This window comes from Anabrus simplex, chromosome 6 (assembly GCF_040414725.1).
Source record: "Anabrus simplex isolate iqAnaSimp1 chromosome 6, ASM4041472v1, whole genome shotgun sequence".
NCBI lineage: Eukaryota > Metazoa > Arthropoda > Insecta > Orthoptera > Tettigoniidae > Anabrus > Anabrus simplex.
Genome location: NC_090270.1, coordinates 331,570,454 through 331,584,949, shown reverse-complemented (window position 1 = coordinate 331,584,949; position 14,496 = coordinate 331,570,454). Strand labels below are relative to the sequence as shown.

The window sequence follows — 14,496 nt, the reverse complement described above, 5'->3', positions numbered from 1 at the left end:
GGCACGGTTGCAATAGACACTAACAAACTTAGAGAGTCCCTTGATTTGCCCATTTCTATCCCCAATTTGGGAGAGAAAGAAATTGACGACTCTCTTTCCACGATCACGGAGAATATTACTGGGCTAGCATCGGTCGTTAGTTTTTTTGATGAAAATGATCCGTCTCCAAATCAAATTAAGCGTGTGCAAGGCAGGCTATATCATTTTTCAAATAGAGTTAATGATCTGTTGTCTCTAAAACTGAATGATGTTCAGAGGAAGGAAGCTAGTACGCTCCTGGAAAATATTTCCGAATTATCTAGTAAGGTCACTCAATTGTTAACTGGGGAAGTTCCTCCCAAATCTGATCAACCCACCATAGTAAATGCAGGTAGTGAGGAAGCGCCTCCCAAGGGAGAAGTTAATAGAATAACCGTTGCTGCTCAAACTATCCCTGCCCCATTGGACAACGAGTCTGAACGCCGTGCATCGCTGAGTAACATCCGTTCTGAATTAACTTCCTTGCCATTGAAACCTTTACCTACTATGTCACCCGGGTTTAGTAGCTTGCCTCATCCATTGGCAATGTTGCTCAGAGGTATATCTAAGTTTTCCGTTAATACCACCAGTGACGTAATTTCATTTTTAAGATTTCTAGTGGAATTCCAGGATCATGCCCTTGTTTTTTCTCTTTCTCCATGTCAAATCTTGCAAATTATCTATCCGTATGCTATTGGTATTCTCACTGATAAAATCGTAAGAGCCATTGCCGAGCAATCATCTATTGAGGATTTCCATGCCCATTTGCTAGCTAACTTCATCCCTGCTAGGGCCAGGTCCTCCCTTATTCAGAAGTACTATTATCGTGTACAGCGCTTGGATGAAAACTTGGCTGATTTCATACAGGACATTAAGTTTTATACTAGGGTGTTTGCCCTTCATTTTCCTGAAGATCAGATTGTACAGGCTATTGTAGAGGGAATTTCACCTCCCTATAGGTCATATTTGTGTTTCGCGGCGTGCCCGCAAACCTTCTCGGAACTTGAAGCATTGGCCGTCTCAGCGGAAGGAGTTAGATACGCCGATTCTTTGCGTGTCGCGAAAGAACCCCCGCCTTCAATTAGTAATACTCGGCCTCCACCTCGCCGATCAGTCACCCCCCGTAAATGTTATGCTTGCGGGTCGCCTGACCATCTGCGCAATAAGTGTCCTCTGATCAAAACTAGTAGGGCAAATAATGGAGCTGGTTCACCACAAGGCTGTTTTAAATGTGGGGCTTTCTCACATATCGCAAAGAATTGTCCCAATTCGAATAGCACCCCCTCCTGCTCAACTTCTGGTGTAACTTCCAACAACAATCAAAAGTGACTAGTGGCTGCGGCTGAGTCAACTAATTCTGCTTCCCAAGGCTCAGCCCCTGGCAAAAAGGTCGAGAATTCAGGGAACGATAAGTCTTCGAGGTACATCTTTTGAGTGCCCCAAAGAGTGCCTTAGGATTGCGGTGGATACCCCCGCACCTGTTCCTTTTCTTAAGATTGAGTTAAATAACGAGCCTATAACAGCTCTCTTAGATTCAGGCAGTGTTTGTTCGATTATTTCGGCTGAATGGTATTCTAAATTGAAAGCTGTTTGTAAACTACCTGACTACGTCTCATCTCCTATTCAATATGTTTCGGCTAATTCATCTCCATTAGAAATTCTAGGTTCCGTACTGGTCAAAATTCGTATTTTTAAATTTACATGGAAAATTAAATTGTTTGTGGCTAAGTACCTGTCTTGCCCCATCATACTGGGAGCGGACTTTATTTCTCACACTGGTCTTGTGCTCGATCTTCAGAGTAAGTCGTGCACATTCAAATTTGCGTCCAATTGTAAAATCCCTTTGTTAAAGTGTAATTCTGTGTCATGTTCATCTATTTCGCCTACCCAGGATGAGATGTTGTTAGACCTTAGACATCTACCTGAGGAGCAGGCTGATAGTATTCGTAAATTATGTCAGTCATTTCCAGAGGTGTTCTCTGATACTCTTGGTGTTACTGACCTTATTGAATACAAAATTGAGGTCACGGATTCGATTCCTGTCCGTTTTCCACCTTATAGGCTATCTCCACCTAAAATGAAGGCTCTGAAAGAAATTATCGATCAGATGTTGAAGGATGGTATTATTAGGCCCTCTAAGTCGGCGTATTCATCGCCTATTTTTCTAGTCCCGAAACCCCAAGGAGGCTTCAGGCCTGTCATTGATTACAGGGCTCTCAATCGGAAGGTGGTGTTGCAATCTGTGCCCCTTCCTGACCTTCATTCTTGCTTTTCATGGTTTCATAAGGCCAAGTTCTTCACTATCTTGGACTTGAATCAGGCCTATAATCAAATTCCCCTTGCCGAAGAGTCTAAACACCTTACTGCGTTTGCCACGGACTGGAATTTATACGAATACAACCGCGTGCCTTTCGGGCTCCCCACGGGGGCAGCTGTGCTCACTAGGCTACTAGATAGGGTCTTCTCCGACATCAAATTCGAATACTTATATCACTACTTAGATGATGTCGTCGTATTTTCAGAGACCTTTGAAGAACATCTAGATCATTTGCGAGAAGTTCTCGATCGCCTTCGTAAGGCTGGGTTAACTGTTAAGTTGTCCAAGGTTGTCTTTGCTAAGCCCTCTATGTCATTCCTAGGGCATATTGTGTCACCCGATGGTGTAGCAGTCGATCATTCTAGAACACAGGCCATCCGTGATTTTAAACCTCCCAAGGACATTAAAGGTATCGCCAGGTTCATTGGTATGGTGAATTTCTTCAGAAAGTTCATTCCTAACTTTGCTAATAGAGCGGCGCCCTTAAACCTTCTTCGTAGGAAAGGCATCAAATTCGAGTGGGGACCTTCTCAACAAGCCGCTTTTGAAGATCTTAAATTAGCGCTTTGTAATGCCCCTGTCCTTGCTATGCCTGATTTCTCGAAGAAATTCATCGTCCAAACCGACGCGTCGTCGTCAGCAGTAGCTGCAGTCCTTCTTCAAGAGACTGAACTAGGGAGGCGACCTATCGCCTATGCCTCTAGGACCTTGTCGGCTCAAGAAGCCAAGTATTCCATCTATGAGCTCGAAGGTTTGGCAGTCTTATTCGCCTTAGAAAAGTTCCGTCTCTATCTGGAACACGTCAAATTCGACCTGGAGACAGATAATCAAGCATTAAGCTGGGTCTTAGGTAGGCCGCGTCGTACTGGTCGTATAGCCCGCTGGGCTATTCGTATTTCCGCCTTCCAGTTTGATGTTAGACATATCAGAGGCACCGAAAATGTTGTTGCTGATGGACTCAGCCGTATGTTTCATAACGACGTCGAGACCCACGAACCGGTCGACAGTTCATCACCTCCCGAGTCCATGCTATCTGAGGTTAATGCCATCCTAACAGATGCTCCCATGCTTTTTAGGGATATCGAGAAATACCAACGTGAAGATCCGGCGCTGGCTCCGATAATGGAAACCCTTTCTTCTGGGGAACATGTTGTCCCTTATGTTCTGAGGAATGGTGTTTTATGTTGCCCTTCGAGGCATGACAAGATGATGAAAGTTGTCGTTCCAGCTGTTCTGGTACCTATGATCTTCAAGTATTATCATGAGACCCCATTAGGAGGGCATCTTGGAATCTTTAAAACTCGTGAGAAGATTCGTGAAATGTTCATCTGGAAAGGTATGGACGGTGAAATCCGGGAACTTGTAAAAGCTTGTAAATCTTGTTTGCTCAGTAAACCCACCATGTCCACCAAGGTAGGCCTTTTGTCTTCGCATCAAGCGTCGCGCCCCATGGAACGTCTGTATATCGATTATGTAGGACCCTTCCCCCAGTCAAAGGGTAATGCTAACAAGTTCATCTTTGTGTGCGTAGATGGTTTTACCAGATTTTCTTGGTTATTTCCGACTAAGCTGGCTACCGCTCAGTCTACCATTACCTGCTTAAATTCTATTTTTGCTTCTTTTGGTCCGTGTCAATATATTGTATCTGATAATGCTAAGGCTTTTACATCTAATTTATTTCGTAAATTCTGTTTTGACTTATCAATCTCTCATGTAACTACTTCTGCTTATTACCCTCAACCATCTCTGGCTGAAAGGGTTAACCGTAATCTCAGGTCAGCACTTATTGCCTATCATCATGAAGATCATTCCAGGTGGGACACGTCCCTGCATTGGATAGCTTTTGCTTTGAATTCGGCGGTTCATGAATCTCACAAGTTTACTCCAGCTTCTTTGATGTTCAAGTTTGTTCCCAACTCGCCGCTCTCTAACCTCTGGTCTCTGAATGACATTCTACCCGAGACAATAGATCCGGATAACATTAAAGGTCTTTGGAAGAAGGCTAAAGCCAATCTTAAAGTGTCTCATGAAAAGGTTAGGGAAAGGTATGATCGTGGACGGAGACCCACCCCTTTGAAGGTAGGTGACCAGGTTATGGTCAAAAATTTTGTTCCCGCGGGCAAGCTTGCCCCCAGATTTCATGGGCCATGCATCATTCTCGATTTTCTCACACCGGTTACATTGTTAGTAAGCAATCCAGCCACCGAGAGGATATTTAGCGTTCACCTGTCACAGGTGAAACCGGTGTAAATTTTCTGTCAACTTGCTTCATATAATTGATAGGAATATGATGGTTATATTTTTTTTTGAGTTCCACGCTTAAGGCATTCTGCTCCTTCTATAATATTTTGTTTTATATGTAAGAATTTCTTGTAAACCTCCCCCGATCCGTTAAACTGCCATCCTGTTCTTGCCACGGCCATTACCACGCTCCCGTCTCCTGCTCCACCTTACACTGTGGCTTCATAAGATTAAATACCATGGATATCTACACGCCGCTGGCCCCTCAACCTCTCCATAATGCCTGTGCCTTCAAAAAGACGATGGTCCAACACAATTCTGCCGCCTAGCTTTAATGTTTCAGTGCCCCCGCAGCCGCGCAGCGCCGTGCAGCAACTGGGGAGGGGGATGGGCCCCCTCCTCTCCAGCGAGGACGACATGTGCACGGCGAGCCGGAGCTCTCCTCCCGGCCAAGGCTGATGTGCGGCGCACGACCTGCTACTGGCCCGCAGCCTGTATATGTTCACCGCGGGCGCGGCGTGTTTCAACACTCTGCTCCCCTCATAGTGCGGGCGAGCGGTATCTCAGGGTACTTAAGGGGTCCGAGCGGCCTCCTGTTGGACGCAAGCTGCAACGGCCGGTCCGGCCATCCAACTTCATCAACATCAACTACATGGACAGTTACTATAAGAGATAACTACATTTGGGAATTCAACAGCAATATCTGATGGACATTGCAAATTTTTCCTTCACTTTTAAGTAGTAAAAGCTTATCTTCAGATATTCAACTTCTATAAACCTAAAGACTTCACTTCACCTCCAACAACAAAATTTTGGAACCGAATTAAGAAATTTCTTAAATACTGCTGCAAGTTATCTTAATATCAACATCAAAACTTGGAACTTATTTTCAAACAAAAGTTTATGTTCTTCTGTGTTACCCCGTGGAGGAACTTTTGGGGGGGGGGAGGTCTGTACCGGGCGGTACACCTCCACACCGTTTATTTAAAAGTTGCGCCAGTTGAAACTCCTCTTCTGGAGGAAGTCTGAACTTTATCTACGGTCTTAATTTCCAAATTTCTCAGAAGATGTCACTACCTGGAAATTTTTGAGTTTGTGAACTGTGTCATTTTCGACGTACTTTTGTCTTGCTTGTATTAAGAAGTGTGAACTTTCTCTTCTAGAGGACACTACTGAAGATCAACAATAGTGCACCCTAGTGCGGAGTCAAAGAACTATTTTGTTGGAGAAAATTTAATTTCAGGAGTTTGTTCTTTGTTAAATTTCTTTCTGTCATTGTTTAAGTTGGCAATATTTACCCCTTTCTTCCCCTTGTTTTGAATGTATCCAATCACGAATTTTTTCAATTAATTTCTGACCAATCTGGTGTATCTTTCCCCAACTTGAATCTGTTGCGGGGTCCTACCCAATAAAATCTTTGTGGGAGGGTGTTTTCTTTCCCCTAACGCCTAGAACTTTCTGCGAGAGTATTTAAACTGCTGATTTTAGGGTCTCCGGGCCACTTCTGTTCCATCTTTCAGTGTATTAAGTACATAGCAGGAGGCGGGAAGCGCCTCTTTCCTCGGCAGCGGTCAACAATAAGGTAATGGCCGATTAATAAATTCTTTCTTTGCTAGCTCAGCAGTTTAACTTTCGGGGAGGGTTCTAAGCGTTCCCCTATGTAACCTTTTCCTAAAATGTAACTTCTCTTTTCTTCTATTCTCTTGTAAAGCGACATACTGGGATAGAGAGTGCTAACCCTCTCGAGCTCCCACTCACATTGTCTTGAAGGTTGAGTTTGGTGTGGCCTGGGAGAAGGCTTAAATTTGAGAGCGTGTGGCTCTTTTAAAAATCAATTGTGGTATGCCTCGTGGAGGCTTATCGGTGTAATTTGGAGCAAGGGCTCCGAGGTATGAATGGGGTTTTCTGCCCCTCTGTTGAAACTTGTGTTTTGGAGGTAAAACTGGGCTGATTGCCCAAGCATTGTGTTTTCGGGGCTCGAAGCCCAAATTATGTGAATATTGTGACTCCCCTTTGATTTGCTACTTTGTACCTGCCATACCTGTTATTTCTTTGTTTTTGAAAAGAAAATATAACCTTGTTAAATTTTACATTAACTTTGATTCCGTAGTTTGAGACTCATTCACGCCCGCACCTTCTTTCACCTCTACCTACCACCAAAACACGGTAACAATAATAATAATAATAATAATAATAATAATAATAATACCGCGCGAGTTGGCCGTGTGGTCAGGGGCGTGCAGCTGTGAGCTTGCATCTGGGAGATAGTGGGTTCGAACTTCGCTGTCAGCAGCCTGGAAGAGATTTTTCTGTGCCCTCTCCTATCCCATCATCACCATAAGATCTATCTGTGTCAGTGTGATGAAAAAAGAAATTGTAAAACAATAATAATGTAGTTTTAGACTTTTCAGCATTCAGTCTGCAGAGCTCAGTGAATTAATTAAGTAATAATAATTTCGTGTGGCTATTTCTAGCTGAGTGCAGCCCTTGTAAGGCAGACCCTCCGATGAGGGTGGGCGACATCTGCCATGTGTAGGTAACTGCGTGTTATTGTGGTGGAGGATAGTGTTATGTGTGGTGTGTGAGTTGCAGGGATGCTGGGGACAGCACAAACACCCAGTCCCCGGGCTATTGGAATTAACCAATGAAGGTTAAAATCCCCGACCCGGCCGGGAATCGAACCCGGGACCCTCTGAACCGAAGGCCGGTACGCTGACCATTCAGCCAACGAGTCGGACAATTAATTAAGTGCCTCCAACATTCTGTATTTACAACTAACCATATTGCTTTATGCAGTTTCTCACCTCTTCCCTACTTTTTTATTTTTTTTATTTTTTTGCAACTTGCGTTACGTCGCCACGACACAATTAGGTCTTATGGCGACGATGGGATAGGAGAGGGCTAGGAGTGGGGAGGAAGCGACCGTAGCCTTAATTAAGGTACAGCCCCAGCATTTGCCTGGTGTGAAATAGGAAATGACGGAAAACCATCTTCAGGACTGCGAACAGCAGGGTTCGAACCCACTATTCCCGGAATGCCCTTAACCGCATGGTCGATTCGCTCGGTCTCTCCTTCGAATCAGGATTTAATTCCTCATAGCGAGTGCCTAACTGCCATTGTTCCCACCTATTTTTTCCAGTAATCGTTTTCATCGCTCTCATATAGGCCACTTCTTGTTTATGAAGTTATAATCTTGAGTTCACACAGCCTTCAGTTTCATAATAATAGTAATAAGAAGAAGAAGAAAGGGAAAGAAGAAAAGAAGGAACTATAACAATAAATTTTCGGCTTCTACCCGTTTTCTCACACGTGTGAGAAGTGTGTCACACATGTGGATTTGGCCCTGTTTTAAGGCCGGAAGCCTTTCCTGATTTCAATCCTCTGCGAAGGGATGTAATCACTATTGCGTGTTCTGTGGCGTTTTGTACTGCAGTTAATATGAAGAGGAAAGTGTAGGGACAAACACAAACACCCGGTCGCCGAACCAGAAGAATTAATCAGACGCGATTAAAATACCCGACCTGGGCGGGAATCGAACTCGTGACCCTCTGAACTGAAGGCCTCAACGCCGACCATTCAGCCAAGGAGTCACACAAAAGCAAGTCGGTCTGGAGCGATCTAAAGTAAAGGAATAAAATTGAAAGTAGACTTCCAGAAATCTCAGACATTTGAAACTGAAACACCAGAGGAGCTGATGACCTCAGTATGCTAGCAAAATAGAAAATGATCAAAATTCCTTGAGGATGCACGCTTGGGGAGCTTCAAATTTTGGGCTCAGTATAAGAACGCAGTCGTGTAATTTATCCAAAGCGACAACCTATACCTCCTTCCCCCAAATCAAGATGGCGGCACAATTTGCCAGATCAGCTATAAAATTGAAATTTGGCGATATTTATAGCTTTTAGCCTATAACCGAGGGAAAAATTCCAAGATGTTTACATTTTTCACTTTTTTCAAATCTAATGAATGTGCAGACATTCGCTTCGAGGTATTTGGTGGCTAAACGGTAAGTCGTATCACATAAAAGATTCACAATTTTGGTTCAATAGGGAGTGATCTACAACTTTGGTACTATGACTTTTTCTCGTATCTCTCTCCCTTATACGTTATATTTTACTGTATTTCTCGATTGTACGTAAATTTTGTGATTTTTACACGTATATTTAATTGTTTGACGCTTTTATAGGAGAGATAGAGTCATAAAATTTGGCACGCACATTCACACGACCGATGGCCATACTCAAGCCAAATTTTATGCTAACATCCTTATAAGTATGCGAAAAATAATGTAGAGTGTTAAAAATGTACCCAAATTTCACCCTACTCAAGGCGGTAAAGTTGAGATCCCTCTCTGAGTCCGGGGAAAGAAACAATCCTGGAGGGCAAACGGATTAAACAAATAAATTATTAGTCATAATTGTCTGTGGTAGCATTTTCTCAGGATATCATCAATATGGCTGAACAAACAAATACCTCGGCGCCCAGTCAACAGCAGGCCTTCAGTGGCCAGGGGGTTGCTAAGATATCTTGGCTACGGAATCTACGATAATGGTATGGGGTCAGTACCCTCACTATTTTCCAAGGTGCTAAGAACAAGAACCAGATCGCCTTGATACAATAGGAAATGCAATTGATATGGAAAACACAAGGACTTGACTAAATATTACATTAAAAGAAATGTCATTTACGCACTCATTTCTGTATCTGAGTCATTCCATTTATAATCACTATTTAGGATCGAACTATCATTATTATATGACCAAAGGACCAAAAATAATAGAACGTTAACGGAAGTACTGCGCAATAACAAGAAGCATTTCATATTTTATTTATTTATTGTTTTTCTCCAGACCTACTGTATACAACACCCATTTGATCTGATAAATGAGAAAAATAACAATGTCCAGCTTATAGCCAGAATTAAACTACAATGATATGAATAGCAGATACTGATAAATGGCCATGCATAACTCCTTACCGGAGATCCAATGCGGCACTAACGACACACATATTTACAAACAGGCAAATTAAAATGGTAAATTAGAATGGCAAGGTTAAATACAATAAAACAAACTAAAATGAAATGAAATGCGCCACTGAAAGGTGCAAAATTAAATTAAAATGAGCGACAGATGCTGGTAATCGGTTGACTCGACAATGTTGCGCACCCGCTTTGGTTACGCAACATTAACCATGTCCCAGATTTGTCTGCCTGAGTAAGCTAGTCTGGAACACAATTCCACTCTTAGCAAATCCAGGCAAGATCGCGTTTACTGCTGAGTCCGCTGACTTTTATGCTTACACATGACAGTCCTCTAACATTTAAGTTTCTTAATGACATTGTTCCACTTACTCAATCTGGTACGCTGTACAATCACTCTTACCACACAAGCACTGCAGTGTTTAGAGTTCCCTACTGCAATTAATAATAACTCTAGGTAATTCCAATAAACACATATCCCTACGTACTATAATTGCTCTCACATATGGCCCACAATCACCTTTCATCCCCAACTTCTTCAACAACAACCACCATATAACATCACAAACCAATTTTACCATTCTCAAACTCTGCCTTAAATCACAGTATATTAGCCTCTATACTTTTCTCCATCCACATCTACCTAATACCACACTTACTATTCTATTTACTCTAATACCATACGCTTATATCTGATACATCTGTTCTAATAATTACACTACGAGCATCGAATACCAACTATCAATACACCAATTAACCACTTTTCTTAGCTTTGTACCACCATAAACTCTCCAAGCTCATACCTCCTCTTCGTCTCTTATTCATCAACTTACTATGCATACCAAACACATATCACCCACAAATATCATAAGGTAAATCCGGGACAGATGCCGCCCCGGTAGAGATGCCGCATACACTGTAGCTAAAGGATCCCATCGTTACAGCTAAATGGCAATATGTGTGGTTTTTCAGTTTCTAAGGAAGAACTACTGTCTGCGAGTGTGACGAAATTTGCTCGTATATTACGCCAAAGTTTTTGCGTGTGTTAATTTATTGTATATTAAGTTGGCTTCAAATGCTTAAATCAGACGTTTTTAGTACAATAGACGTCAGAAACATAACTGTAGTTGAGAGTAAGCTAATTTTGGGCCATGATAGCCTTGAGGTATGAAAACAGGAGGGTGCGGCGTCTCTCCCTGATAGTTGGCCTTCGGGCTGAGCAGCGGTCGCTGTGCAGGCCAGAGCCATTTCAAGGGTGTTAAGTGCCGTGGGGTTTTATATAACACAGTGAAGAATCCATTGCACATGCACATTTATAGTAAATCGAAATTAAAATATGATTTTAATGTTGTAAATTATCAGATAGATTTTTTCCATTGAATGATTATATTATGTGGATATAATTATCTTGTAGTACGTTCTAGTGTTCGGTTATATTAAAGTTGAAGAAATTGGCTTAAATTTGATTTTGTCATTAATTATTTTACTCGCGGCATCGCTCCCGAGCAAAGTCGGCATCTATACCGGGATCCAGGGAGAGACGCCGCAGATGCAACAATTCCTTTGTTCACTCCTTTCTCCCATTTATTTTCAATTGCCAATATTTTGTTCATCCCTGATCAAATGTACATGTTTTCAAATTATGCTCGATGAATTTGCAACAATTTTTAAAGTAAATATACCGAGATATAACAAAAGACATAAAAAGTGCGGCAACTCTCCCGGAATTACCCTATAACATGTACATCTATCATTACGCCAATTATTCAATCCTCAACCTTCAATTACTTTCATGCTTTCGTCATCAATACAACAACTAATCGCTTTTCTCAACCTTATACTATCATATTCATCAGTTCATTACTCATACCAAACATGTTTCGCCAACGAATAACATAAGATTGACATACTTCACTCCTACATCCAATAAACAACTCTCTAATTACTTTTCCAGATCTCCTTCTCACTTCCAGACTCCCTAATCTCATACCTCACCTTTCACCTCTCATCCATACATCACACCAAACACGAATGCACATACAATTAACATAAACTATTATTGCACCAATTAACCACTTTTTCCAACCTTACTACATACCAATTACAACTTATACTCCATTATCTACCAAAAAACTCCATCTAACTCCACAATCATTCACTTACACTTAACACCCCAAATCAGTTCCAAATTACCTTACTACATACCAATTACTATACCTATTATACCAGCTCATACCACCATCACCATCAAATTCGCTATATTCTCACCCCTTTCAACATTTAAATGATGTCATCATGTCTTCCGTCACTTCTCATCTCCACACTTAAATTTAGTTTCATTATACAAACACGTAAACCACCAATCACTTGCAATCATATCCACTGTACTCTCTCCTCCAGAACATATTTACTACAACTACTTACTAACATTATTAGAGTTTTTACTTCTTGTTACAATACCCTCATAATTTCGTTTTATTCCCCTTAGTTCATCTAAGCTCTTGTTCCTTCCAAAGCCGCCCTTGCTTCCTCTGTTCAAACATTGTTCAATCCTCTTCTTGGGTACCCCTGCGTTATCCTTTTCACTCTGCACCTCCATAATTTCACTGCATTCTCTTCTCTGACTTTCTTCTTCACTTGCTGTGCCCGTAGCTGCATCCCTAAGCCTTACTAATCTCACCCCATTGTCTGCCATTCTTCCTTTTTCACTATTAGCGCTTACGCTTTTACTAAGCTCCACTCTCTGTCCTCCTTCATTCTGCTTCCTATTGTCCTTGTTATCTTCTATATCACTATCTTTCACTTGGCTATCATCTCCACTATTCGCTGCACTTCTCTCTTTTTCTTCATCTTGTTTTATCTTCATTTCTAGGTCTATCAATCTATTCACAGACCAGGTTCTACTCCAGCTGCTGCTTGACACCACTAGATCTTGTCCTCTGATAATTGCTCTCAGCCCTTGAAGTCTAGCTCATATCATATGTTTTCTCAGAATTTTTTCATTCCTGTTCACTTCAGTCACTACGTCCCTCTTGATCCGTATTTTTCCCCTCTGCATGTTACCCGCATTTCCAACCACAATATCCGCCATCAACGTAGAAAACAATTGTACTTTGATAGGGTTCTTGCCTCTAATTCTTCACACTCTCTGCACGTCGTCTATGCCTACTTGACTAAAATTAATTTTCATTGTCCCCTGAATTTGGTCCACTACTTTATAAATTGTAAGCACTTTGTCCTCCCTCTTCTCCTGAGGCACACCGTATATAAATAGGCATTTCTTCCTTCGATTTAGAGTGTTGGCTTCCACTTCTGCTTTCAGTTTCAGCGTTTCCTCTTCTAAGCGACCTATTCTCTCCCTTAGTGCTGCAACTTCTTCGGTATTTTTCCTCACTTGCGATGTTGTGTCGTCTGCCCTTTCTCGAAACCATCCCTTCATTTTTTTTTCAAATTCCCTCGTTTGCTCTTGAATCAAATTTTTGAGTTGCTCAAAGGGGCAGACTTCTGCGACCAACTCTTTTACAACTCTCCTGATTGCTTCCATGTCTTCCCAGCTCATATTTCCGCTGGAAGCCGGACCTAGGTTCAGCTCGACCCCCCCAATCCGTAGCAATATTATCATCACCGCCGCTGTTAGCATTAATTTTCCTTTCGTTTCCATTTCCTTATTACACCCTCCTAGTTTCACTTCTTCTTTCTTTTTTTCCCTGCCATCCCCCTATGGTCGCCCTGTATTGCTCCACACCAATCATTGCCAGTAAACTCCTCACTACCTTCCTGCACTCAGCACCTGCACTCCCTTCTCCCACTCCTGGGACCTTCAACTCAGCACGTCTGCACTCGTCAGTGGCTTAGGCTGAACTGAATAACAAGTAGTACTTACCCTAAATCTTAGGTCTCCCACCGGAGGCTTCGCGAAAGGTATACCTCGGAAGGCGAAGATATTTTTCCCGTCTATAGTCTTCATGATACTTCCCCGTAGCTGACCTTGAGCCGTGCGGACGATAGGGTCATCAGCGTTCACCACTAAAAACAAGCCCAAGGTACAAACCAGGAGACGCCACATGATGAACTAACACAGAGGTTTCACGCGTGTTCACTATTTACGTTCAAGAAATGTGTGTCTACCACTGAATGTTGTGGTTGGTCGCAGGAAACCACAAGACAACCGCGGACACTGGTGATGTGGTATACAAAAGGTTCTTCCCAGACACGGTGATAAGTGACCGGAATAACAAACATACATTTGATAAGCGCTATCTTGAAAATTAAGTTGATGTTATTTCCGTTCAGATTCTTTCTTAATTAATATGTTCATTCGCCAGGTTATATTTTACTCTGGTTTTAAAATGTGCACCTTCTTTATTCGAGGTTTTGGAATCAAACCCAGGCACAGTGAACTGGCACATTATTAGTAATAATGAGAAACCCATAAAAGCATGACGAGCAATGAGAGAAATGTTCGATAAAGTTCCAAGTTCTTGAATATGTTTAAGAAAAAAGCTAGGTAAACCTGGGCGACGGTCCTAAATACAGATGATAATAATAATAATAATATTTGCTTTACGTCCCACTAACTACTATTTTACGGTTTTCGGAGACGCCGAGGCGCCGGAATTTTGTCCCGCAGGAGTTCTTTTACGTGCCAGTAAATCTACCGACACGAGGCTGACGTATTTGAGCACCTCCAAATGCCACCGGACTGAGCCAGGATCAAAGCTGGGGTGAGAAGGCCAGCGCCTCAACCGTCTGAGCCACTCAGCCCAGCTGTAGTCAAGTTGACAGTTACCAGACTGTCCCTTGTGTCATATGTTTCGTAGTTTATAACCTGTGATTGTGATTCACCCCTAAAATTTGAGGTTAAACAGTGTTCTTGGCAGTGTTTAAACATGGCCGGTTGAACATCGGTTTTAGATAATGTCTAAGTGCTAAATAACGT

General features: G+C 42.2%; 1 protein-coding gene across 1 annotated transcript in view; it reads right to left on the bottom strand.

Annotated features, from left to right (window-relative positions):
• Positions 1–13,606, bottom strand: part of LOC136876539 (juvenile hormone esterase) — an 85,976-nt gene extending 72,370 nt beyond the window's left edge. Inside the window, exon 1 of the mRNA XM_067150578.2 lies at positions 13,441–13,606. Coding sequence (XP_067006679.2) covers positions 13,441–13,524 — 84 coding nt within the window. The 5' untranslated portion in view covers positions 13,525–13,606. The remainder of the gene's footprint in view (positions 1–13,440) is intronic.
• Between the last annotated feature and the right edge of the window lie 890 nt (positions 13,607–14,496).